General features: G+C 43.2%; 1 protein-coding gene across 1 annotated transcript in view; it reads left to right on the top strand.

Moving 5' to 3' along the window:
* Positions 1 to 24,687, top strand: part of FASTKD1 (FAST kinase domains 1) — a 33,832-nt gene extending 9,145 nt beyond the window's left edge. Inside the window, exons 6-15 of the mRNA XM_070731705.1 lie at positions 2,485 to 2,595; positions 5,351 to 5,482; positions 6,792 to 7,278; positions 9,953 to 10,067; positions 15,639 to 15,767; positions 18,321 to 18,452; positions 19,190 to 19,303; positions 19,915 to 20,056; positions 24,273 to 24,387; positions 24,579 to 24,687. Of these exons, the coding sequence (XP_070587806.1) occupies positions 2,485 to 2,595; positions 5,351 to 5,482; positions 6,792 to 7,278; positions 9,953 to 10,067; positions 15,639 to 15,767; positions 18,321 to 18,452; positions 19,190 to 19,303; positions 19,915 to 20,056; positions 24,273 to 24,387; positions 24,579 to 24,668 (1,567 nt within the window). The 3' untranslated portion in view covers positions 24,669 to 24,687. The remainder of the gene's footprint in view (positions 1 to 2,484; positions 2,596 to 5,350; positions 5,483 to 6,791; positions 7,279 to 9,952; positions 10,068 to 15,638; positions 15,768 to 18,320; positions 18,453 to 19,189; positions 19,304 to 19,914; positions 20,057 to 24,272; positions 24,388 to 24,578) is intronic.
* Positions 24,688 to 27,203: the final 2,516 nt, after the last annotated feature.

Below are 27,203 nucleotides of genomic sequence, written 5' to 3'. Positions count from 1 at the left end.
TTTTCCTTTTAAATCTTCACTCAATTATTATTGCAAATTTAGCATTCGAAAAGCATTTCCACAAGCACGTTTCGCAAATGGCCACAAGTCATGTGGAACTTTGTCAATTATATCTAAAAATATTTTTAAAATCATGTTGATTTACATTGCTATTTTTAAAAAAACTTGTAACAATATGGTCTTAGTTGGTAAAATATTTGTGTTTGAGTGTGTGTGAAAGTCATTGTTCCTACAGGATGAATTACTATGATGTTTCCATTTTTCACTCCTTGTTAACATATTCGTTTGGGATATGCCAGATTAGGGGGGGAGCAATTAATGAGAAACTGGGGCCATAAAGGGACATTCCCATGCACATTGAAAAAAAGCAGATACAGTGATACCTCGTCTTACAAATGCCTCGTCATACAAACTTTTCGAGATACAAACCCGGGGTTTAAGATTTTTTTGCCTCTTCTTACAAACTATTTTCACCTTACAAACCTACCGTCGCCGCTGGGATGCCCTGCCTCCGGACTTCCGTTGCCAGTGAAGCACCCGTTTTTGCGCTGCTGGGATGCCCCTGAAGCTCCCCTCCATGGGAAACCCCACCTCTGGACTTCCGTTTTTGTGATGCTGCAGGGAAATCCCAGCAGGGGAATCCCAGCAGTGCAAAAACGGGCGCTTCGCTGGCAACGGAAGTCCGGAGGTGGGGTTTCCCAGCGAGGGGAGCATCAGTGAAATCGCAGCATTGCAAAAAGACAGAGGTCCGGAGGTGGGGTTTTGAGGACTTTGGTGTTTTTGCGATGCTGCGATTTCACTGATGCTCCCCTCGCTGGGAAACCTCACCTCTGGACTTCTGTTGCCAGCAAAGCACTCGTATTTGCAATGCTGGGATTCCCCTTGCAGCATCACAAAAACACAGAAGTCCGGAGGTGGGGTTTCCTACGGAGGGGAACCTGAGGGGAATCCCAGCAGTGCAAAAACAGGTGCTTCGGCTGGCAAAAGGGGTGAATTTTGGGCTTGCATGCATTAATTGCTTTTCTATTGATTCCTATGGGAAACATTGTTTTGTCTTACAAACTTTTCACCTTAAGAACCTCGTCCCAGAACCAATTAAGTTTGTAAGACAAGGTATCACTGTACTTTCAAAATAAAAGCAATGCTATTGTATTGCATGCACTGCGTACATTTATTTACATTTGATTTCTGATTTCCAATCCCTGGCCAGACAGGGACTGCACTGATGTGTTTTCCTGAAAATGAGACCCAACCAGGAAACAAGCCCCAGCACGATTTTTCAGAATGCTCACAATATAAGCCTTATCCCCAAAATAAGCCCAGTTAAGACTGTCAGGCTTCAGAGGGCGTGGCCAGCACAGGAGGCAGCAGAGGTCAATGGTGGCAACAGCTCCTTGGCTGGCGCACTCTGTGGTTGCGCAGGTTACTCTGTGCGCCGCAACCACTGGACTGGACTTCCAAGCAGCAAACAGAAGTAGGAACATGGGGGAAGCATGCTGATGATCTTAACTGGGGCTTATTTTGGAGGGTAGGGTTTATATTATGACCATTCTGAAAAATCGTGCTAGGGCTTATTTTCTGGATGGGCCTTATTTTCTGGGAAACAGTAGTTGAAGAGATGGGAGACTCTCAGGTAATAGAAAAACTTGGGCTAGGCTGGGAAGGAGAGGTAATCCTTGATTTATAAACAGCTCCTTAAGTGGCTGTTCAAAGTTACAATGCATTGTAAAAAAGTGGCTTATGATCATTTTTCATGCAACCATTGATCATCCCCATGACCATTTGAGTAAAATCCAGACACTTGGCAACTGACTCATATTTATGACCGTTGGCGTGTCCCAGGGTCACGTCATCCCCTTTTGTGATCTTCTGCTAAGCAAAATCCATGGGGAAGCCAGATTACAACCATGTTACTAACAACAATTGGATTGTTACATGCTGTTTTTTGTCACTGTTGTTAGCCGCCCTGAGTCTACGGAGAGGGGCGGCATACAAATCCAATCAATCAATCAATCAATCAATCAATCAATCAATCAATAAATAAAAAACTGCAGTGATTCACTGTGCCAAGAAAGATAATAAAATGGGGCAATGTTGACTTAACAAATGCTTCACTTAGCAACAGAAACGTTGGAACAAATTGGGGTTCGTAAGTCGAGGACTGCCTATAGAGCAGTAAGTAGGCACACACTTGCACACATGAAATCAGTAGCAAATATTTCACGTTGCTGTCAGGTCAAAATCCGTAATCAAATTAGACTTGAAAATGTCACCAGTTTTTTTTTATTTTGGGGAAATTAACTGTGTTGTTCATCTGAATTTCTGCACCTTTCAATGGCTTTCAAAATATTTATTTTATAAAAAAATGTTCTTGGTTGATTAGCATACTATGTTTTAAAAGTAAGAATGATGGACTCTCTGAATGCTCAGGCAGGATTTCTATCAGAAACATGCATATATAAATATATGTACATTTCTTTTTAGGTTAAGTGAAAAGCTCCTACTAATCGCAGATGATTTGGATCAGTACCAAACATTAATTGTGGCAGAGAAAATGCAAGACGTACAATACAGAAATCCACTACTGATTCAAAAGTAATCTTCTAATTTTTGTGAGCAACAGTCTGGGTATAATTTAATCAACTTATAACACTTTTATAGTACTTAGTGTTATATCTCAAGTCTAAATGTATTTCTTAGAAGTAAAACCTTGCAATCAGTTAGACAAACTTAACGTATTTTTTGGCGTATAAGACACACTCTCCCCCTCCCCCCAAAAAAAGAAGGCAGGAATCTTATACACTGAATACAGCCATTTTGGCCTCCCAAAGCCCCAAACCCACGCCCCATTTTTGTGATAAATGCTCCTGGTTTTTTTTCAAAAATGGGGTGCGCAGAGAGTTTGGGAGGGCTATAAAGTGCTTCTGGGGGAAGGCAAAAATGCACCTGGTTTTGTGAAAAACAAGCCATTTTTTGAAAAAAAAATGGAGGTACTTTTGCCTTTCTTCAGCACGCAGAAGCACTCTGCAGGCCTCCCAAAACATCTATGCGCCCCGGTTTTTTGCAAAAAAAATAGGGTATGCAGAGAGTTTGGGAGGCCTGCAGAGTGCTCCGTTGGACTGTGGAGGACAAAAACTATTTTTCTTACTTACCTCTTCAAAATCTTCGTGTGTCTTATACACCGGTGCGTCTTATAGTTTGAAAAATATGGTTTGATCATGCTGTAGAGGAGGATGTACTTTGTCACCTCTGCTTTTTATTTTTGTTCTAAAATTTTTGTAGAGTAATATCAGGATGAAAAACAGTAGGCTTGAAAATTTAAAGACTTATAAAATAGGGTCTTTTGCTGATGCTTTAATCTCGATTATACAAGATTGTACAAGAAGCCAAGGATGGTATAGAATATTTAATGAAACCAAAAGATGTTAATGCATTAGCTGGATTTAAAATAAATAATCAGTCACTCAGCACTGGAGGAAGCAAACCAGCAGCAAGGTAACTTAGAACCCACCCCTGCTTCCAGGGTCCCCCCAGGGGACTGTAGGGAGTGAAGGGCGCTATAGGGAAGCTTGCTAGGCCCAAAGGGGCACAGGGCGCCTTCAAAGGAGAAAGGAAGAAAGAAACCCTCAGCTGTGTGCATGAAGTTTGAGTTGACAACTTATTGTATGTGGCTTACAAAAGAACTTAGAGAACTTATTGTTAGCTCAGGCTAAGCTAATCAACAGTGGAACAAATGCCACTGTTGATTAGAATGCCAGATGATCAATGGGCATATTCTCAGTTTCAAAATGTCTGGCTTTTCTTCTTGCTACCAAAGACCTTCTGGAGTTCTTCAAAGGAAAGGAGAAAGGGAGGCAGGGAGAAAGAGGGAGAGAGAGAGAGAGACAAGAAAGAAAGAGAGGGAGAGAGAAGAGGAAGGAAGCACCACTAGACATGGTTTCAAAAGACACATTGAAACAGCACAGCAATGTAGGGCTTGAAGGTGTCTCGAAAGTCATCTGGTCCAACCCGCTGCTGCAGCAGGAAACCTTACATTGTCTGGATTATTTTGGTGCCTCTAATAGAAAGGAAAATTACCAGAAAGGAGAGGGAATTTACTAGGACAAGGCTACCATGCAGAGGAAGACAGAAATAGGCTTTGACTTATGACCACAATTGAGCCCAAAAATTTGGTTGCTAAGCAAGAGTATTGTTAAGCGAGTTGCACCATATTTTACTCAATCCATGACATTTTCTGGCTGTAACAGTGATGTGCAAGGTAGGAAAGAACATCTGAAGGCATGTGTAATGTTCTAATGCAGTGTTTTCCAACCTTGGCAACTTGAAGATATTTGGACTTCAATTCCTAGAATTCCCCAGCCAGCGTTTGCTGGCTGGGGAATTCTGGGAGTTGAAGTCCAAATATCTTCAAGTTGCCAAGGTTGGAAAACACTGTTCTAATGTACAGAAGTTACGGTTAAATGTGTGGCAGAAAGTGGACTCGGGGTGTGTTTCTCCAAATGCAGTAAGTGAGGTTGAATTTGTAGTTTTAGAAGAGTTGTGTGTGTATGCGTACACAAAAATATCCATTATCTACTGTAAATGTATATTTTTGTGTGCCGGTGTGTAATATATATATATGCACACATATGGCATATATACATACATAGGATTAAATAGTATGTTTTGGATGTTCAGTAGTAGTAAATAGACAGGGAAGTTGTATCTCATTGAGGGTTTGAGGTGAGGAGAGCCCAGGCATCCTAAGCCTTCACGTGAGTGACATCAAGTTGTCCGCATTCACCCAGTCACATGACTGCAAAGCCACTCTCACCCAGTCACATGATTGCCAAGCCACTCCCATCCAGTCATGTGACCACGAAGCCATGCCCACTGTCACATGATCATCAAGCCACGCCCACAAAATAAGCCACGCCCACAAAACCAGTAGTGAAATTTTTTTTAAAATCCATCCCTGTTCCAGACATTACTATACTATTAATGCATAATTTATATAAAAAGCAAAAAAATACTTTTAGTCGGTATGGCAGGTCAACACCCCCCCCCCCCCTAAGAATTAAATACAAATTGCTGCAAGAGAATGGTCGATTTGTTTTAAAATTGTACTTTGCTGCCTGTTGTCTGGTATGAATAATAGAATGGGTCACTCTAGAGCAGTGTTTCCCAACCTTGGCAACTTGAAGATACCTGGACTTCAACTCCCAGAATTCCCCAGCCAGCATTTGCTGGCTGGGGAATTCTGGGTGTTGAAGTCCAGGTATCTTCTAGATGCCAAGGTTGGGAAACACTGCTTTAGAGAACATTCTAACTTGAAACTTAATGCTGCAATGTGTATCTTTTTGGCTTTCAGGATTGTATCCCTCGTTCACAAACACTTGGATCAGTATAAAACATACGAGCTTTTGAGAGTGACAAACGTCCTAACCATGTTGCATTGGCCCAAATCTGACATATATTCCAAATTAAAACAATTATCAATCTGGTAAGAAGGTGCTTATTTTCCCCCTAGCACATCTAGTTTCTCAGACTTTACGTTTATTAATTCGGGCTTGTGTTTCATAGAGTTAGAAACATATCATGAGGGTAAGAGAATATAAAATGGTGAATCTGTCTTGTTCAGACTTTTTAGGAAATCTACACATCACAGAGTACAGTGTTCCCTCGCTTTTCGCGGGGGATGCGTTCCGAGACCGCCTGCGAAAGTCGAATTTCCGTGAAGTAGAGATGCGGAAGTAAATACACTATCACAAGCCTTCCCTTAACCCTTTAAACCCCTAAATTGCAATTTTCCATTCCCTTAGCAACCATTCAGATTATTACTCACCATGTTTATTTATTAAAGTTTATTTAAAAAAATATTTATTAAAGGCAGACGAAAGTTTGGCGATGACATATGACGTTATCGGGTGGAAAAAAACGTGGTATAGGGAAAAACCCTGCAAAGTATTTTTTAATTAATATTTTTGAAAAACCGTGGTATAGACTTTTCGCGAAGCTCGAACCCGCGAAAATCGAGGGAACACTGTACTAATGAAATATAGGTCCGATTTAAACAAGTGACAGAACTGCACAGGTTTGTAAATTTAATCCAGCTCTTCAAATGGATTCACATAACATTTGCCCTATAGAAATGTTTATTACATTTTTACAAAGCGAGTGTTCTGTAAATGAGCCGGGGTGGCGCAGCAGGTAGAGTGCTATACTGCAGGCCACTGAAGCTGACTGTAGATCTGCGGGTCAGCGGTTCAAATCTCATCACCGGCTCAAGGTTGACTCAGCCTTCCATCCGTCTGAGGTGGGTAAAATGAGGACCCGGATTGTGGGGGCAATAGGCTGGCTCTGTTAAAAAGTGCTATTGCTAACATGGTGTAAGCCGCCCTGAGTCTAAGGAGAAGGGCGGCATAAAAATTGAATGAATGAATGAATGAATGAATGAATGAATGAATGAATGAATGAATGAATGAATCTATTTGATATTGGTGCACCAACTAACTTATATATTACCTGGAAAATAAATTATTTCTAAAATAAATTTTCATAAAAATTGGGTGCCTTGTCTGGAAATAAAGGACATGTTCATTGTTCCCAGTTTTCTAGCATTGTAACTGTAAAAGTAGTCCTCAGCACATTTTAATAGGTATGCATGTGATCTATCTGAAAATCATGTAATAAAAACATGTGGCACACATATATTTTGTACATTCATTTTTTTAAAATTAATGGTTTTCCCCAAATTATTTATTAATTTATTTTATTAATGTGTTTTTTGTTTATTGTTGTTTCAATTGCAGCCAGTTACAAGTTAAAAGAGCCCTCGCTGATGTTCTCATGCTGGTCCATGTTCTTTCTAATCTTCCTTCTCCTTATGTGGATGAAGCTGTAGTTGCTCAAATTGATGCTCTCCTACCTCAGTGCCATCTGAATCACCTCAATAGCTTTAGCATAGATCTCCTAAAGTGGATGAAACAACACAAGCCGAATCAGAAAAGCTATTCTGGACCATATGGGAGACTTTTGCAAAAAACTAACAGTTGTGCATTTGAGAGACTTGAGAGAATGAACAATATGGATCTTTTGCTGAAGGAAATGAAATACTTACACGGGCAGTGGTTTCAAGAAGTGCTTCTCAGGAAGACCATAGTTGCTTTACATGAGTTGAGAGATCAGATTACACCATCAAATGTAGCGAAGCTTGCATCCTTTCTCATTGGAACCAGTTACCGCTGTACGCTGTTACTGGACAGAATAGCTGCAGTTGCCACTGAGCATATTGATCAGGTACTAAGAATTACCTTGTGTCTCTCTTGAGAATGATGAAATGGGCAGTGTGCAATGAGGGAAGGAAGGGCCACAGCCTTCTTTGTGGCGGCCCCGGCTCCTGGAACCTGGAGATTAGAACTGCCCCCACCCTCCCTGTCTTTCGTAAACTACTCAAGACTCATTTATACCGCCAGGCATGGGGGAGTTGAGATAGCTCTTCCCCCTAGGCCATTACAAGTTATGCATGGTATGTTTGTATGTATGTTTATAATAATAATAATAATAATAATAATAATAATTTATTAGATTTGTATGCCGCCCCTCTCCGAAGACTCGGGGCGGCTCACAACAATGATAAAAACAATATTATACTGGCACAAATCTAATATTTAAAAAAACTAAAAACCCTATCATAATTAAAAACCAAACAGCACATACATACCAAACATAAATTATAATAAGCCTGGGGGAAAGGTGTCTCAAATCCCCCATGCCTGGCGGTATAGGTGGGTCTTAAGTAGTTTACGGAAGACAAGGAGGGTGGGAGCAGTTCTAATCTCCGGGGGGAGTTGATTCCAGAGGGCCAGGGCTGCCACAGAAAAGGCTTCACAAATATAGTTTCAGCTTATCCCAAATCACATAAGCAGCCCTTTGCATCTCCCATCCAATCATTTGTTTTAAATATTTTTTTCTCCTTCATTTAAAAATATAAGTTGAAGATCAGAAATCAGAATTAAAGTTGTTATGATGGTTAGGATGAAGTTTTCTTTTTATTTCAGAATTGCCACCTGAACGTACGTGTCCAGGTTTTGCTGGGGATGGGATTCTGTTATTGAAACAAATTTCTATTTCTTTTGTTGAGGAGCCACATCTATAGTGACAGATACTTAGTTAAATCTTATATGGAGTACAGTGTTCCCTCGATTTTTGCGGGGGTTGCGTTCCAAGACCGCCCGCGAAAGTCGAATTTCTGCAACATAGCGGTGCGGAAGTAAAAACACAATTTTTGGCTATTGACAGCCAAAAACTACCCCCACGCACCCTTTTTCAAGGCAGCGCAAGGAGCCGGGCTTGAAGTTGGGGGCGGGGAGCGACGAAAGTGCGGAGGCCAGCAAAGATTGTTTTGAATGTTGGCTGCCCCCGCCCCCCCTAGTGCCTCCAGCCCCCTCGCCGCTACCGCCCGCCCGCCCGATCCACCCCTCTCACCGGCTTTCTTGGGACACGGGTCCTCCTGCACCAGCGCTGGCGGCTACAGCTTCTCATCCTCCTCATTCGGCCGGTAGACGCTCTGAGCGCTTTGAGAATGCCTGCCTCGCCCCTCTCACAGTCCCTTAACTGAGAGCGCTTTCATCCCAGCTATCAGTGAGGGGGCTGCAGGAGAGGTGGGGCAGGCGTTCTCACAGACAGGGAGAGAGAGAGGGAGAAAGAGAGAGAGCAAGAGGGGGGAGAGTGGAAGGTAGAGAGAGAGAAAAAAATGATAGAAAAAAGGGGAGTAAAAAAGAGAAATGAGAAAATGATTGAAGCAGAGAATGACAGGAAAGAAAGAGAGAGAAGTGACTCTTGGTGATGACGTATGATGTCATCGGGTGGGAAAAACTGTGGTATAGAAAAAAAACCGCGGAGTATTTTTTAATTAATATTTTTTGAAAAACCATGGTATAGCCATTTCGCGAAGTTTGAACCCGCGATAATCGAGGGAATACTGTACTATAACTTGGCCTTTGCCTTTGAAAAATGCTGAGAATGTTGCAAGTCAGCAAACAACTGGAGCTGATTAGAAAAGCGTGACCATTGCAATAGCTTCCTGAGCTACCCTTCTTTTTCAGAGCATAATTAAAAGCGCTAGTTAGAAGTATCAAAGTTTCTTGGTACCAGAATACTTGAAAAGCTCTTCTCCCCTGGGTTTTAAGAATGCTTGGAGAGGTTGACGGATTGTTGTACAGTGATTCCTCGATTATCGCGAGGGTTCCGTTCCAAGACCCCTCGCGATAATCGATTTTTCGCGATGTAGTTGTGCGGAAGTAAAAACACCATCTGCGCATGCGCACCCTTTTTTCCATGGCCGCGCATGCGCAGATGGTGGAGTTTGCGTGGGCGGCGGGGAAGACCCAGGGAAGGTTCCTTCGGCCGCCCAGCAGCTGATCTGCTCGGCAGCACGGCAGCAGCGAGGAGCCGAAGATCAGGGTTTCCCCGCCGCCCACGCAAAGGGGAAACCCCGATCTTCGGCTCCTCGCTGCTGCGGCGCTGCGGAGCAGATCAGCTGCTGGGCAGCCGAAGGAACCTTCCCTGGGTCTTCCCCGCCGCCCACGCAAAGGGGAAACCCCGATCTTCGGCTCCTCGCTGCTGCCCGCCCGCCGCTCGCCCGCCCGCCGCCCAAGAGCAAGAGGGGGAGAGATAGAGAAAGAGAGAGAAGGAAAGAAAGAGATGAGAGAGGGAGGAAGAGAGTGTGAGAGAGGAAGAAGCAAGATAGAGAAAGAGAGAGAGAAAGAAAGATGAGAAAGGAAGAGAGTGACGTCATCGGGTGGGAAAATATTTTTAATTAATATTTTTTGAAAAATCGCGATATAGAGTTTCGCGAAGATCGAGATCGCGAAGATCGAGGGATCACTAATCTCAAATTTGGTTGGTTTTTGGCTGTTATGCAAAACTGGCAAAAACAGATGGGCTGATTTCTCCTCTTTTCTTTCTCTAGATTTACTATTTAGAAGTACATGCTATTCTTGTTCTCTTTTCTTTATTTAATTATGAACCCCCTGAAGCTGAGAAATTTTTTGAGGCTTGCATTAATCATATCAGTCTTCACTTGGGTAAGTTGATTATCAAAATTATTGTCAGATTACATTTTTCTGGAAGTGACAATGAACATGCAAAGAAAATAAGAAGTTATAAACTCTTCTGTTTCTGTCTCTTTCTTAAAAGAAAAGCAAATATATGTGCTTGGTCTCTTTCATTGTTTTCATAGAGAGTATTCTAACTTCTGAATGTTATTAAATGTTATTGAAGAGGAAATTTAAAGAACCAGCCATGATAGAAACATAGAAGATTGACGGCAGAATAAGACCTCATGGTCCATCTAGTTTGCCCTTATACTATATCCTGTATTTTATCTTAGATGTGGGCACTGTCCCATTTTATAGCTTTTGAAAATAACTACAGTTCTAGGTAGGAATACATTAATATGGTCACTGAAAATAGACCTTTTAAAATAAGAATAATGGATTTTTATGAGTATTTTGTCTGGTTATTTTCTCTAAGGATGCTTACAGAGTTGCTCAGTTTTATAAAATATGTTGCAAAAGTGCCATAAGAACAAATGCAAAACATGTAAGTTTGTAAAGAAGTAATCCATTGGCAAGGGCTGAGCAAATAAAGGGGGAATATGCATATTAAGTACCATTGTTCTTATAATTAGTTACATGGAGAGAATGTGGGTATAGAATCTGTTCTGCTTAAACATAAGCCCAATGAACAAAAACTATAAGGTCCTGCCCTATTGAGTGATATTTGCCATCATGCCCTTCCTTCCATGCTTATTATTCATTATTTATCCACACACTATGATTGTACTGATGGTAGGATTTTGACAAATAAGTTTGTTTATGCCATGCTAGTGTCAAGTAGCATTCCAAGTAATACACCCATAGAAAACAGAACTCCGAGGCAGGTAGATTCCTCAAAGAACAATTTACAGTGATCCCTCGAGTATCGCGAGGGTTACGTTCCAAGACCCCTCGCGATACTCGATTTTTCGCAATATAGTGGTGCGGAAGTAAAAACACCATCTGCGCATGCGCACCCTTTTTTCCATGGCCGCGCATGCGCAGATGGTGTTTTTACTTCCGCACCTGGGAAGACCCAGGGAAGGTTCCTTCCGCCGCCCAGCAGCTGATCTGCTCGGCAGCATCGGGGTTTCCCCGCCGCCCACGCAAAGGGGAAACCCCGATTTTCGGCTCCTCGCTGCTGCTGCGCCTGCCGCTTGTCCGCCCGCCGCTTGTCCGCCGCCTGCCTGCCCGCCACTTGTCCGCCCGCCGCTTGTCCGCCGCTTGTCCGCCCGCCGCTTGTCCGCCGCCTGCCTGCCCGCCCGCCCGCCGCTTGTCCGCCGCCTGCCTGCCAGCCACTCGGTGCACGAGAGAGGGAAAGTGAGAAAAAGAGGGAGAGCAAGAGGGGGAGAGATAGAGAAAGAGAGAGAAGGAAAGAAAGAAAGAGATGAGAAAGGAAGGAAGAGAGTGAGAGAGAGGAAGAAAGAGAGAGAGAGAAGAGTGGAGTATTTTTTAATTAATATTTTCTGAAAAATCGCGATATAGCATTTCGCGAAGATCAAGATCGCGAAACTCGAGGGATCATTGTATTGGATACCACATTCTTTGGAGTATAAGACACCCCTTAGTTTTGGGGGTGGAAAACAAGGAGAAAAATTCTGCCTCTGCCTCCCAGCAAACAGTACAGATGCTACACACTGTTTGCTGTGTATATCTCTGTGTGTGTGTCTGATGCATAGAACTAGCAAAGAATTGGAGAAATGTACATTATGGCAGTATATTAATGTCAAAATATTTTCTTAAATGTAGTCACACTAACGCCTCCCAATTATTTAACTAGATCTACTCCAAGCATGACTAAGTCAGGATTTAACTCAGCTGCCTTATCTTAATACTAAACAGGGCACTGTTACATTTCAGACTATACTTGTACAGATGCTGTGGTTTTCTGGAAGTATACATTATTCTCGGCTATTTAAAAGAAGATACAATAGCACTAGGCCTCTTCAGATCCAGCATTTATTTTTTTTTAAAAAAGCTTCTTCATTTTGTTTAGTTGTCTGGAACAATAATAAAGTCGAATCATTTGAACATTCTATAGACATTTATAGTTATTGACTTACCTTTTTGCATCCAGTTTCAGTAGTCTGATTAGCACAAGAAAATAAAATTCTGTCTCTACCTCCCAGCAGTTTGCCTCCTTGTAGCTTTAGTTTCACTTACATTTTTAACACTGGCCTGCCTGCAGCCTCAATCAGCTGAGGGTCGGGAAGCTGATAATCAGTTGCTTGGCCTAATAAGCTCTGTTCTGTTTGCTGCAAGGAGGTAAATTGCTGGGAGCCAGAGGCCGAAGGGTGGGGCTGGTTGGGTGGGGCTACATTTAGTGTATAAGATGCGCCCAAATTTTCACCCTCTTTTGGAGGTAAAAAGGTGAGTCTTATACTCCGAAAAATATGGTACATTATATTGCCGCAACTGGTGAAAACCAACTCTGAAAGTTACCGTGGTTTTCACCTGATTAAAAAGTAAAAGTTCCCCCTTTCCCCAAGTCATCAATCACATTGTCCAATAGAGGTGCTTGCCGATTGCTCAGTTATTCCATTCCTCCTCTCCCCAGCCACCCGTTGGAATATCTTTGGTTCCCACAGGAAAACTTTTTATTTTGACTACAAAGCCCCAGCTATCTATTTCCCCCTTCCCCCTTCTTCCTTGTAGCAACCCCGAAGCCTCAGAGATGGCTTCAACCAGGTTCCCTTCAAATAGCTAGCCCTTCTATTGTACAGTATATTGTTGGAAGGCATTTAAAACATTTCTCAGCAACAGTAAGTGCCAATGCTGATGTATCTTTTAAAGGTACATTAGTTTGGCTTTCCTCAGTCACGAATTCCCAATTTCTTAGCAACGGATTGTTTTGTTTATACCAGTAATTTCAAATGTTTTTACATTATTATAGAACATTTTGGGCATCTCTCAAATGAGGAGCAGTGCAAATAAATTTTGAATAAATAAAATGCCCAGGTTTGCCCAGGTTCGCCTGGTGCACCATTTGCGGCCCTATTTGGACAGGGAGTCATTGCTCACAGTCACTCATGCCCTCATCACCTCGAGGTTCGATTACTGCAACGCTCTCTACATGGGGCTAAAGTGTTCGGAAACTTCAGATCGTCCAGAATGTGGCCGCGAGAGTCATCGTGGGGCTTCCTAGATTCGCCCACGTTTCAGCAACACTCCACGGCCTGCACTGGCTGCCGATCGGTTTCCAGTCACAATTCAAAGTATTGGTAATGACCTTTAAAGCCCTACATGGCACTGGGCCAGAATACAGTGAACCCTCGATCATCGCGAGGGTTCCGTTCCAGGACCCCACGCGATGATCGATTTTTAGCGAAGTAGCGGTGCGGAAGTAAAAACACCATCTGCGCTTGCGCAGATGGTGTTTTTGCTTCCACTGCCGCCCGCCCTTCGCCCGCCCACCCCGTTGCTCGCGCCCGCCCACCCCATTGCTCACGCTGTTGCTGGGGCCGCTTCCCAGCTGGGGAGCCGAGCTAGGGAGTCCCGACCGCCCGCGCGTTGCTGGGGAAAGCGCGCGCGCTTGGGGAATCCCTAGCTCCGCTCCCCAGCTGGGAAGCGGAGCTAGGGAGTCCGGACCGCGCGCGCGTTGCTGGGGAAAGCGCGCGCGCTTGGGGAATCCCTAGCTCCGCTCCCCAGCTGGGAAGCGGAGCTAGGGATTCCCCAAGCGCGCGCGCTTTCCCCAGCAACGCACGCGCGGTCGGGACTCCCTAGCTCGGCTCCCCAGCTGGGGAGCGAGCTGCGATGTCCCCAAGCGCACGGGCACCGCCCGCCCGCCCACGCTGTTGCTGGGGCCGCTTCCCAGCTGGGGAGCCGAGCTAGGGAGTCCGGACCGCGCGCGCGTTGCTGGGGAAAGCGCGCGCGCTTGGGGAATCCCTAGCTCCGCTCCCCAGCTGGGAAGCGGAGCTAGGGATTCCCCAAGCGCGCGCGCTTTCCCCAGCAACGCGCGCGCGGTCGGGACTCCCTAGCTCGGCTCCCCAGCTGGGGAGCGAGCTGCGATGTCCCCAAGCGCGCGGGCACCGCCCGCCCGCCCACGCTGTTGCTGGGGCCGCTTCCCAGCTGGGGAGCCGAGCTAGGGAGTCCGGACCGCGCGCGCGTTGCTGGGGAAAGCGCGCGCGCTTGGGGAATCCCTAGCTCCGCTCCCCAGCTGGGAAGCGGAGCTAGGGATTCCCCAAGCGCGCGCGCTTTCCCCAGCAACGCGCGCGCGGTCGGGACTCCCTAGCTCGGCTCCCCAGCTGGGGAGCGAGCTGCGATGTCCCCAAGCGCGCGGGCACCGCCCGCCCGCCCACGCTGTTGCTGGGGCCGCTTCCCAGCTGGGGAGCCGAGCTGGGGTGTCCCCGCGCGTGCCGCCCGCCCGCCCACGCCGTTGCTCGCGCCGTCGCTGGGGTCTTACGGGGGCAAGAGGGGGAAGACCCAGGGAAGCCTCTGCCCGGCGGGGAAACTCCACCATCTATGCATGCGTGGAAGGGCACGCATGCGCAGATGGTGGAGTTTACTTCCGGGTTGAAAACTCGCGAAATAGCCCTTTCGCGATCCTTGAGGACGCGAAACTCGAGGGTTCACTGTACATCCGGAACTGCCTTCTACCGCACGAATCCCAGCGGCCGATAAGGTCCCACAGAGTTGGCCTTCTCTGGGTCCTGTCGACCAAACAATGTCGTTTGGCGGGCCCCAGGGGAAGAGCCTTTTCTGTGGCGGCCCCGGCCCTCTGGAATCAACTCCCTCCGGAGATTAGAACGGCCCCCAACCTCCTTGTCTTTTGCAAATTACTCAAGACCCACCTTTGTCGCCAGGCATGGGGGAGTTAGGATATTCCTTCCCCATCGCCATTACAAGTTATGTATGGTATGTTTGTGTGTATGTTTGGTTTTTATAATAAGGGTTTTTAGTTGTTTTATTAAATTGGATTGTTACATGTTTTTTATCATTGTTGTTAGCCGCCCCGAGTCTGCGCAGAGAGGGGCGGCATACAAATCCAATAAATAATAATAATAATAATAATAATAATAATAATAATAATAATAATATCAAAAGAGAAAGAAAAGAAAATGAAAGTGTTGTGATGTCATACCTTTTTTATAGTTTGGGTAATGCTTTATAGTTTAGAAATGCATAGAGATTTCAAAACTGATAATTTTTGTATGCCACTCCAAGTTTTTGGAGAGGCATACAAATCTATAAATTATTATTATTAATTAAGAATTAAAAGTTATATTAAAAAAAATTCAGAACTGCTCTTTTTCCATTAATTATTTACACTGATGGTATGACCCCAATCTTAATAACTTGGTAGAATAAAATATATGCAACTAAAAATATAGCTAAAATAAAGCAATTAGCAACGTATTATTTCTACTCCCATCTAAACTTTTTAAAAATGCCAAATATTTAACTCTCGGATAAGCATATCAATGTTCTCAACTATATTCAATTTGTACGTTTCGGTGAGAATTTGGGGTTTCTTAGAGAGTTTATATTTCCTATCTGCTGTACTACTTTTAGATAAATAAGGTTTTTAATAGTATACATTAATATATTTATTTTGTACAGAACATTTTGAGCCTTCTCTTCTTGTATTGATTGGTTTCGCACTGGCTTCTTCTGGGTATTTTCCACATAATATATTAAAGGCTATATTTAATATAGAGTTTCTCTCCAAATTGGATGCTGAGCTTCAAAGTAAGTGCTAATTTATAATTTTTTTTAGGTTTCAGAAATAACTTGTATTTTTTAAAATGTGCTCTTGGAATTTACTAAAGTATTCAATTCCTAGAAGAAAAGTTTAAAAGATTGTTCCAAAGAAAGTACAGTGGAACCCCGACATAAGAGCTGGGAGGGGAGAGATATTTTTGTTCTACTTACAAGCCCAAATTCGAGATACAAGCGCCAAGGAGCTGTCTCCTGAAGCCAAACGCTAACTTCCGCGTTCGGCTTCAGGAGACAGCTGCGAAGCGGCGCGCGTGTTTTAAAAGGTTGCAGCCGGCCTGGGGGGCTCGGGGGGGTGCTTGCAGCTTTCTTTCTTGCTCTTTTTCTTTCTCTCTTTTACCTTCCCTTCCTCTATTTCTTCTTTTCTTTCTCCTTCCCACCTTCTTCCCTCCCTCCCTCCCTTCACTCATTCCTCTCTTACTCTCCCCTTTCATAAGTTTCCTTGCTTCCTTCCTCTGTTCCTGTCCCTTCCCCCTTTCTTTCTTTCTTTCTTTCTTGCTCTTTTTCTTTCTCTCTTTTACCTTCCCTTCCTCTATTTCTTCTTTTCTTTCTCCTTCCCACCTTCTTCCCTCCCTCCCTCCCTTCACTCATTCCTCTCTTACTCTCCCCTTTCATAAGTTTCCTTGCTTCCTTCCTCTGTTCCTGTCCCTTCCCTCTTTCCTTCCTTCCTTCCCACCCTCCGTCCATTCATTCACCCATTCCTCTCTTGATCGCTTAAAGCCGGTCCCTGGTGCAAAAAGGGTTGGGGACCTCTGTCCTACAGGATTGGGTGGCAGAGAAGTTGAACATATGTAAATTTAAAAGTTTAAGAAAGTTTACAAGTTAAGTGAAAGAAACTTCATTATTCATTTATATGTACATGTACATTTCTTCATTAAAAACATGTCTTTCTGCATAATTTAGACTAACTTTGTGAGTTTTTTGAGGGCTGGAACCAATTAAAATTATTTACATTAATTCCTATGGGGAAAAGTCGTTCGAGATAAGAGCTGCTCGACTTAAGAGCCCAGGTCCGGAACGAATTAAACTCGTATCTCGAGGTACCACTGTATAGTACTTTCGTGCATTGATTTGATAGTGTTCTGGTGTCTGGTAGAACTTTAGCTATTACAAGTAACTCTTACTAAATGCAGTATTTCATAAACAAAGAAACTCCATCTTTATTTCTCTTCCCTTCCGTATTCAAAATACAGTTCATACTAGCACATTCCTCTCAGCCTTCTGTTATCTTTCTTAATTGCATTCCTCATACATTCCTCCCAGCCTTCTCCGTTTAACAAGATTTATGTACTCACAGCATGATTCAAAAACAGCAGAAATGACTGTAAAATAACACAGAATGCAGCTGAACGGAAACCTTTCATTTTCGCCCTACAACATTGAAACTCCACCCTTCTTCCCCCCTGATGTACCAAATACATCACTCCAGTATTTAACCCATTCCTCCCCTTAAAATCTTCTTCCAAACACCTGTTCTTTACATTTTTGGACCCTTCTGAATTTAGGATTGACCCAGCGAACGTCTGATTCTTCCTCGCTAGATTCTGGACTCATAGCCACATCCTGTAGCTGGCCTCCCACCTGTTCTGTAACCCCGGGCCCACCACTAATTCATAAACACTATCTGTATCAGAGTCCTCAATTTCTTCATCATCCTCCAACTGCCCAGGAGTATGTACAACAGATAGTAAATAACTTTTAAACTTAAAAATTTTCCTCTATGGGCAATTTCTACTCCTGTTTTTATTTAAGCCTTTAAAAAAATATTATGTTGTTAGTCTGCGGATACCCCATTTTTTCATATAATGGCCACTATAGTTTCTGCAATTAAAGTTGGGTGGATTTTTATAGTGGTTGGACCTGCATTGTTTTCACTGAAGTGTACATTTCACCTACAGTTTTTCTGTTTACAGGGTTTTTTTTTCAAATAAATCTTTTATATCTATATATTAGAAAATAGGTTGCATTTCAACAATGTTCTTACTTGAAAAATGATCCTGTAACACAGGAAGAACTTTAAGCTGACAGTCATTTTATATATTTTACCTTTACGTTTCCACCATGTTTATTGACACAAAAATTCCATGACTGCATTCTAACAAAAACAACCAAATAATAAACAACCAAATAATAAAAATCAGTATAATGCTGTTTACTTTTGCTACATTTATTTAAGTGTAGCTGCCTCCATAGAAGGGATGCCATCAAGAATCTTCTTCAGAAGCTGAAGTGAAGTAAAACAAAATTGTATGGATTCAGTATTCCCTGAATTTAACTTTCAGAAATTGGTCTTGTTTTAATCTTAGCATGTTTCTTATTCTTAAAAAGAAGTGCCAGTTGTTAATTTATGCATTCTTCAATGACACCTGTATGTAGCTATCACACTGAAATAAGTAATGTCATTTGTGATCTTTTTTTCCCTAAAAAAATAGCTGCCTTTCTTTTTTTAATTCGTGGTTAGCACAGTTTATATTCTAAACATTGCCTTGTTGTGCTTATTTCTTCTGGATTTTTTAAAAAAAACAGTTCTACCATGGAAATTAGCAAGAAAGTCCATCTTCCAGTTGATGGAGCTGAATCGAGCTGTGTGTTTGGAGTGCCCCGAGCTTCAGATTCCGTGGTTTCATAAACGCTTCTGTGAACAGCTGAAGGAAAAAAGTGAATATTTATACTTTTGGACCGCTTAGTAGCATTAAACATCATCAAGGCTACAATTCCTTTAAATCAGTTTATTTTTTTAAAATAAAATTGGATTTGTTACTCCTTGGATATGGCAAAATTAGAAACTTTGCCTGCTATGAAGTTAAAGATCTCCTTTCTCATGTTTGATCTGCTTCCTTTGGAGAAATGTGAACTTTAAAAAAAAATAGGCAAAGATGGTGGGAAGCCTCTGATCATTTTGTATTAATGGAATAATAGATTTTGGGGGGGGGGGGAGCTTTGTTTTGCCCTCTGAATTTCTAACTTCAGGGTGTCCAGCAAACCTGAAAAATGGGGAAATCAGGGAATTATCAGAGAAATCAGCGTTTAGGAAATATCAGGGAATTATCAGGGAATTCGTGAAAAAAACCAAAAATTAATCAGGGGGAAAACCAAACTGTATTAAAATGTTTAAAAGCCAGGGAAAAATAATGTAAAAAACAACAACCATGGATCGTGCTGCCTGGCAGAGTCGAGCAAAAATGAGCATAACTGTGGCAACAACTTGCTTCCTCGGCTACCGATATTTCTCCACGGCTTAGCCATTTGGTATGATGTCATCTACGACTGTGCCTTAACTAGATCGCAAGTTAGAGGGAAATGTCGGGGAAATATCAGGGAATTTCAAAATGCTTTCCCCCTGGATACTCTGTAACTTGGTGTTTGTTTTCTTTGCTGTCTTTTTTTTCCTCTAGAGATTAATTCATCCAGTCTATTGCAACAGCAGATATATATACTTCTTGGAGAAATCCTAGGAAGAAGCCATTATGCCAGAAGTTCTGTACTTACTTCTTACTACTATAGAATTGGTGGGTTGTTTCAAAAACAAGAGTATAACACTTGTTTTGTTTTACCCAAACCTTGAGAGTTTCTTCTAATCTATGATCTTGTAGGAGCATGACATTCTTGATTTGAAGGCTATGCACGTTTTTCTCTTCAGAGCAATTCTTTGGCATATGTCAAATTTTTGCAGCTGTATATTAGCTAAACCTAAAAGTTCCAGGCAGCTGCCACATTTGTTAGTTTGTTTATTTGTTCAATTTCCCCACCTTATTATTTTTGTAACTCAAGGTGGCAAACACATAATACTCCTTCCTCCTCCTATTTTCCCCACAACAGCAACAACCCTGTGAGATGATTAGAGCTAAGAGCGAGTATCTAGCTCAAGGTCATCCAGCCATTTTTCTTGTCTAAGGTGGGATTAGAACTCTCAGACTCCTGACTTCTAGCCTGGTGCCTTCACCGCTGCTCTTTTTCATTCATGCCCTCAAATGCTCTGAAGCACCTCATTGCCTTCAAACCCGAACACTGCATAGTCCCACTTTATACTATTCTGGTGATGCAGAAGTAATGCCTACTTGCAAATATTATTGGGTATGATTTCATCTTCAAATTGCTGATAGCCATTCTTGTCTTTCAGATTTTGAATTTATGATTGACAAAAACCAGAAACCTGTGCCGCATATAAACCAACATGTTGTCGTTCCTAATTTAGACAACATAGGTTGTGCAGAAGCTGGTCATGCCTGTGGAAAGAAAGGGCTGCCACCAGGATTTCAGAGGTGACCATGTATTTTTTTATGTTACGGTAATGCAAGAAGATAAGGGTTTTCACTAGATTTTCAATTCCAAGCCGTCCTCTGAGTAGGTGTTGAGACATTGTATTTGCGAGTTCAGTCAAGTGGTAATAAGAACAGAGATCTTAATTAAGCAGGTGGCATTTTTTTTGTCCACTTCATCAGGTATCACCAGATCAAACTCTTCCCAGACAGATGGACAAGTACGGGCCCCAGTCGACTCTGTTATCCAATCGGAGTTAAGGTCTGCCTGGATCCGAGCGACTTTATCAGCGAAAAATGTGTTAAAATCCTTGGCACTACTCTGCAAGGGCTCCCCAACTCCCCCCTGGTTAAGAAGGGAGCGAGTCACCCTAAACAGAGCGGCCGGGCGAGATTCCACTGATGCAATCAAGGCGGCATGATACGCACATCTTGCCGCCTTGAGCGCCACTTTGTAAGTCTTAATATGAGCTCTTACAAGTGTTCGATCGGATTTGGACTTACTCTTCCTCCATCACTTCTCTAGACATCTCTTCTGGCGTTTCAACTCCTGGAGCTCCTCGTTGAACCATGGAGCTCTACGGGGTCTAGTGCCGCAGAGAGGACGCAATGGCACAATCTGGTCAAGAGCGTCTGTTGCAGCCTTGTTCCAGGCCTCAGCAAGAGACTCTGCCAAACTGTGGACGAGTACATATGGAATAACCCCAAGCGCCTTCTGAAAGCCCTCTGGGTCCATCAGGCATCTGGGGTGGAACCACCTAGTCGGTTCCGCCTCCTCGCGGGGAAGGATCGGAGGCAGGAGGTCAAGCCGCAATAGAAAAGGCAACACTTCTAAGCCCCTTAGTCTCAGACCATTGCTCAGTTGCTCAAAGAGGAATACCATGTCAGGTGCATGCCCCCCCCCCTCATGAGTCGGAGCCTGTACTACTTGAGTCAGGTCCATGGCTGTCATGGTGGCCATGAACTCCTGCGCTAGCCCAGAGGTTTCGCCGAGGGACGGTAGGTTAAAGTCCCCCAAGACAATAAGTCTGGGGAACCCCACCGCCAGCCCGACTACCTCCTCGGGCAGCACAGGTAGGGCTTTTGACATGCAGCTGGGAAGCAGGTACGTGAGCAACAAGCCCACCTGAACCCCTAAGTCCAACTTCACTAGGAGGGACTCAGCCTGCAATCTCTGGAGCAACGAGTCTACGCAGACAAAGGCTCTCCCTGGCTATAATAGCCATTCCTCCCCCACTTCCCTGGGGTCGAGGCTGATGCCAAATCTGAAACCCAGCTGGGCAAATTTCAGAGAGAGGAACTCCTTCCTCCGGGCCCTACTTTGCACAGTGCACTTATCAGCACTTGGAACTGAACCTGGAAGCAAACCAGCAACTAGTAAGGCTGGCAGAGCTCTTTGTTGATCAAGAGAACACATAGCATAATAAGTACCATATTTTTTGCATTATAAGAGGTATGTTTCCTCCCCCAACAAGTGGGTGGAAATGTCTGTGCATCTCATAGAGCGAATATTGCAGTGGGGGGAGGGCATTCACCACTGCCACCTATCACCACTGCTGCCGTTCACCGTCACCAGGAAACGTTTGAGCCTTCACTGCTGAGCATCCGATTGGCTGTTGGTTCAGTCTCCCAGAATGCTTCCCGATCACCTGTTCTAGATGGCAGTGAATGGCAGTGGCGGCGATCCCCACTGCCTAGAACAGCTGATTGGTGGTGCTACAGGAGCCTGATCTAACTACCGATCAATTGCTTGGCATTGAAAGCTCCAGCATTCCCTGGCGATGGCGGCAGCTCAGCTCAGCTGACCAGTGGTGGGCGCAACAGAGCAGAGCCCTCATCGGCCACATGCTGGGGCGGTGATATCATGCTTGCAGGTTGTTTGCTGCAAGGACACTAGCCAGATGAATACCAGATGGATGGTGGGAGGCAGAGGAAGAGGCAGATTTATTTATTTCTTCATTTCCTCCTGTAAAGCTAATGCGCATCTTATAGTCCGGTGCATCCTATAGTGTGAAAAATACGGTAATATCATTTAAATAAAATTGGAATACAATCGAAAGAAAACGTACATACTCTGAACAGATACCATAGGTCTAGTACTTACATAAAATTCAGAGCAGAATTGAATATTACAAAATGATGTACTAGTCTAGTGAGTTTTATATGTGAAATAAAAATAAACTACTTGCTGGTGAAAGTACAAAAAGTAATATAGGTATCTTCTGAACAATTGGTCCATAAAGACCATTCTAAAACAATTTTGTGTTCTGTTTAACGAGTGCCAGAGGGTTGCAGGTAACCAACCCACAATTTCAGGCAAGAAATAATTTAGGTTTTAGAATTAAAGCATACAGTGGCCCCTCATGATACGAACTTAATTGGTTCCAGGAGGAGGTTCGTAAGGTGAAAAGTTCGTAAGATGAAACAATTTTTCCCATGTGCAAATCCTTCAGTAAAATCCCAAACTTTAGAAGGGAGGCAAACAGAGGGCAGGGAGGAGCAGCTAAAGGGGGCGGGTGGAAGAAGCAAGGCTAGGCTAAAGGGTGAGTGGGAAGGAAGAAAGGCAAGGGGGGCAAAATGTTTACTCCTCTAAGCTGCCCCTCCCTTTTCTTTCTTCAAAAGACACCGTTTCAAGCTGCCCCTCCCTTTTCTTTCTTCAAAAGACACCGTTTTAGTGCTTTTACAAGCATGCGAAATGTTTACTCCTCCAAGCTACCCCTCCCTTTTCTTTCTTCAAAAGACACCGTTTCAAGCTGCCCCTCCCTTTTCTTTCTTCAAAAGACACCGTTTTAGTGCTTTTACAAGCATGCGAAATGTTTACTCCTCCAAGCTACCCCTCCCTTTTCTTTCTTCAAAAGACACCGTTTTAGTGCTTTTACAAGCATGCGAAATGTTTACTCCTCCAAGCTACCCCTCCCTTTTCTTTCTTCAAAAGACACCGTTTTAGTGCTTTTACAAGCATGCGAAATGTTTACTCCTCCAAGCTACCCCTCCCTTTTCTTTCTTCAAAAGACACCGTTTCAAGCTGCCCCTCCCTTTTCTTTCTTCAAAAGACACCGTTTTAGTGCTTTTACAAGCATGCGAAATGTTTACTCCTCCAAGCTGCCCCTCCCTTTTCTTTCTTCAAAAGACACCGTTTTAGTGCTTTTACAAGCATGCGAAATGTTTACTCCTCCAAGCTACCCCTCCCTTTTCTTTCTTCAAAAGACACCGTTTTAGTGCTTTTACAAGCATGCGAAATGTTTACTCCTCCAAGCTACCCCTCCCTTTTCTTTCTTCAAAAGACACCGTTTCAAGCTGCCCCTCCCTTTTCTTTCTTCAAAAGACACCGTTTTAGTGCTTTTACAAGCATGCGAAATGTTTATTCCTCCAAGCTACCCCTCCCTTTTCTTTCTTCAAAAGACACCGTTTTAGTGCTTTTACAAGCATGCGAAATGTTTACTCCTCCAAGCTACCCCTCCCTTTTCTTTCTTCAAAAGACACCGTTTCAAGCTGCCCCTCCCTTTTCTTTCTTCAAAAGACACCGTTTTAGTGCTTTTACAAGCATGCGAAATGTTTATTCCTCCAAGCTACCCCTCCCTTTTCTTTCTTCAAAAGACACCGTTTTAGTGCTTTTACAAGCATGCGAAATGTTTACTCCTCCAAGCTACCCCTCCCTTTTCTTTCTTCAAAAGACACCGTTTTAGTGCTTTTACAAGCATGCGAAATGTTTACTCCTCCAAGCTACCCCTCCCTTTTCTTTCTTCAAAAGACACCGTTTCAAGCTGCCCCTCCCTTTTCTTTCTTCAAAAGACACCGTTTTAGTGCTTTTACAAGCATGCGAAATGTTTACTCCTCCAAGCTACCCCTCCCTTTTCTTTCTTCAAAAGACACCGTTTTAGTGCTTTTACAAGCATGCGAAATGTTTACTCCTCCAAGCTACCCCTCCCTTTTCTTTCTTCAAAAGACACCGTTTCAAGCTGCCCCTCCCTTTTCTTTCTTCAAAAGACACCGTTTTAGTGCTTTTACAAGCATGCGAAATGTTTACTCCTCCAAGCTACCCCTCCCTTTTCTTTCTTCAAAAAAGGGGGGAAAAGAAACCCCTTCATCCCAGCAGCAGCTGCTTGGGTTCGTAAGGTGAAAATAGTTCGGAAGAAGAGGCAAAAAAATCTTAAACACCAGGTTCGTATCACGAGTTGTTCGTTATATGAAAATAAATATGAAATTGTATTTAATTCAGGATTGCTGTGGAATTTCTTGATTCAGAAGCTTTCTGCAAAAATTCAAATCACATCAAGGGATATAATGCCATGAAAAAACGGCATTTGGAGATTCTTGGATATCAAGTTGTTCAGGTATGGTGCCCCCTCTGTTTTGTAAAAGTTGAATAACATTTCAGAATTTTCTGCCTCATTTTTCTTAAAATAAATATTTTGCCCGAAGGCAGCAATCAACTTTAAATAATACGTTAGAGGAAAATGGGAGGGGTGAAATACAAATAACATTTTAATAATGGACTTTCATTTTAATCATATATTTCTTTCAGATCCCTCACTATGAATGGAATTCCATGGGATTGTCATCCACGGAAGCAAAGACTGAATATTTAGAAAAGAAAATATTTGGAAAGCTTTGACATCCTAGTAGGGAGGGGGGGGGGAAATAACATTTTTTTAATACGGACTGTAACATTGGAAATTAATTATTTTCAGCCTTCAATAAACTTTTTTCAAAAAATGAAGACTACTTACGTTACATCTGGAGATATCCGTGTTTGGAATTGCAGAGTGCAAAGTGCATTGCACAATTTACATTTCCTGCACGAGGTGTGACCATAGTTATATCAGTTGACTACTCGGCTGCACAGCATATGAGCCTATCCTTGAGGAATGCTTAGAAGTTGCTATTAGATTTTGTTGCAAAATCTAATAACTAGGCTGCTACCAAGTACCCAATCTATTATTCTCATATTGGACGACTTGCTACAGTTGGTATCTCATTCCAGGCACAATTTAAGGTATGTGTTTTCATGGCTAACACCCTAAATGTCTTCTGACCTGACAATGAAGGACTCCTATTTTGTTGTAAACTTCTCCAGAAATGAAAGGTAGCTGAAGAGCCACTGTAAAGATACCCCACTATTGGCCATTCAGAGAAGAACTCTCTCAAATAACTCCTGAGCCATATAATAGACTCACTGAAAGCTGCTGTTGATTCATTTGTAATTATTTATAATGTGAGGTTTCCTTTTTATGGTTAGTTGCCTTGTGTATGCAAGGCCAACCAAGCAGAATTTGATTAAGGTCAGGGGTGTCAAATTGGCAGCTCATGGTCTGGATGTGTCACACACAGGCCATACCCACCCCAGCTCTGCAAAGGCAAAAAATATGCTACATGACGCTATTGAGTTTCACACCTGTGATTTAGGTGCTCAGTTGATTAATCATCTTAATAGCCAATAGGTGTGCATTTAGGAAAGAACAATTCAAAATAGGCTAACCTAGCCAACAGTACGGATGTCTGTATATCTCCCAGCAATGCAAACAACATACAGTGGTACCTCTACCTAAGAACGCCTCTACTTACAAACCTTTCTAGATAAGAACCAGGCATTCAAGGTTTTTTTGCCTCTTCTCAAGAACCATTTCACTTACAAACCCGAGCCTCTGAAACTGTAACCGGAAAAGGCAGGGAGAAGCCTCCATGGGGCCTCTGTAGGGATCTCCTGGGAGGAAACAGGGCCGGAAAAGGCAGAGAGAAGCCTCTATGGGGGCCTCTCTAGGAATCTCCTGGGCCTCCACCCTTCCTGTGGTTTCCCCAATTGCACACATTATTTGCTTTTACATTGCTTTTGCTTTTACATTGATTCCTATGGGAAAAAATTGTTTCTTCTTACAAAGTTTTCTACTTAAGAACCAGGTCATGGAACGAATTAAGTTCATAAGTAGAGGTACCACTGTACATTATGCTGAATCATAAGTCACCCCATCCCATATCCTGTTGAAAAGGTTGGGTCTTTGTTTCCTAAAGTTCAAGAAAGTTTGGGGAACCTTTTTCCTAAAGGCAGGGCCAGCCACAGAGAAGGCACGGTTTGGGAGTTCAACCAGTTGGCATAGCCTCATTGATGGGACCTGCAGCTTATTAATCCTGGCAGTTCTTATGAATGGGCAAAAATCACCAGACAATAGTAGGGCCTCTTAAGTGCGTTGGTACAGGTAGCCTTCAATTTATGACCACAATTGAGCCCAAATTTATGTTACTAAGTGAGAGATTTGTGGAGTGAGTTTTACTCCATTTTACCACTTTTCTTGCCATAGTTCCCGAATGAACAGTTGTTCCGTTGGTAACACAACGGTGAAATGAATCTCGCTTCCCCATTGATTTCGCTTGTGGGAAGGTTGCAAAAAGAGATCACGTGTCCCCGGTTGCCATACTGCAACCGTCCTAAATGAATTACCCGCCAAGCATCCAAATGTAGACCACGTGATTATGAGAATGCTGTGATTGTCCTAACTTAAGCCACATTTTTCAGTGCCATTGTAATTTTGAACGGTCACTAAATGAACTATTGCAAGTCGAGGAGTACCTGTATTCATTTAAACTATAAAGCAGAATGCCTGTTAGTACCCCGAATAAACTGAGGAATAAAGCTATTCCTGTGCAGAAAAAAAGTGATACACATGTTGAATACTTGAATTTTGTGCGTTGGTCATTCTTGGTTTGAAATGAGCATTGACTCACCTGATACACTCTTTCTCATGGTAGAGGAGTCACCAGTCAGGATGGGTTGTACTCGCTCGTCAGAGGCGTGGTTGAGTCAGATGAATATAATATTGTGGCAATCTGTTAAAAAGTGCTATTGCTAACATGTTGCAAGCCGCCCTGAGTCTAAGGAAAAGGGCGGCATAAAAATCGAATGAATGAATGAATAAATAAATAAATAAAAAGCACTGGAACTGCCCACAGGCCCCAGTTTTTTTTGACAAAACTGAAACATTGACTCGGAGTGGACAGCACAACCTGAGGCTAAGAGGTTGAAAACCTGAACCCAAAACTAAAGCAACAAGTTATGAGGAAGAAGGACAAGAGGGCAGGAGAAAGGATAGGAGGCAGGTTCCCTTATAGAAGGATGGGACCTGAGTGGTGACTCCTCTACCATGAGAAAGAGCGT

Source organism: Erythrolamprus reginae, chromosome 1 (genome assembly GCF_031021105.1).
Source record: "Erythrolamprus reginae isolate rEryReg1 chromosome 1, rEryReg1.hap1, whole genome shotgun sequence".
Taxonomy (NCBI): Eukaryota; Metazoa; Chordata; class Lepidosauria; order Squamata; family Dipsadidae; genus Erythrolamprus; species Erythrolamprus reginae.
This window is presented reverse-complemented; position numbering and strand designations above follow the sequence as displayed.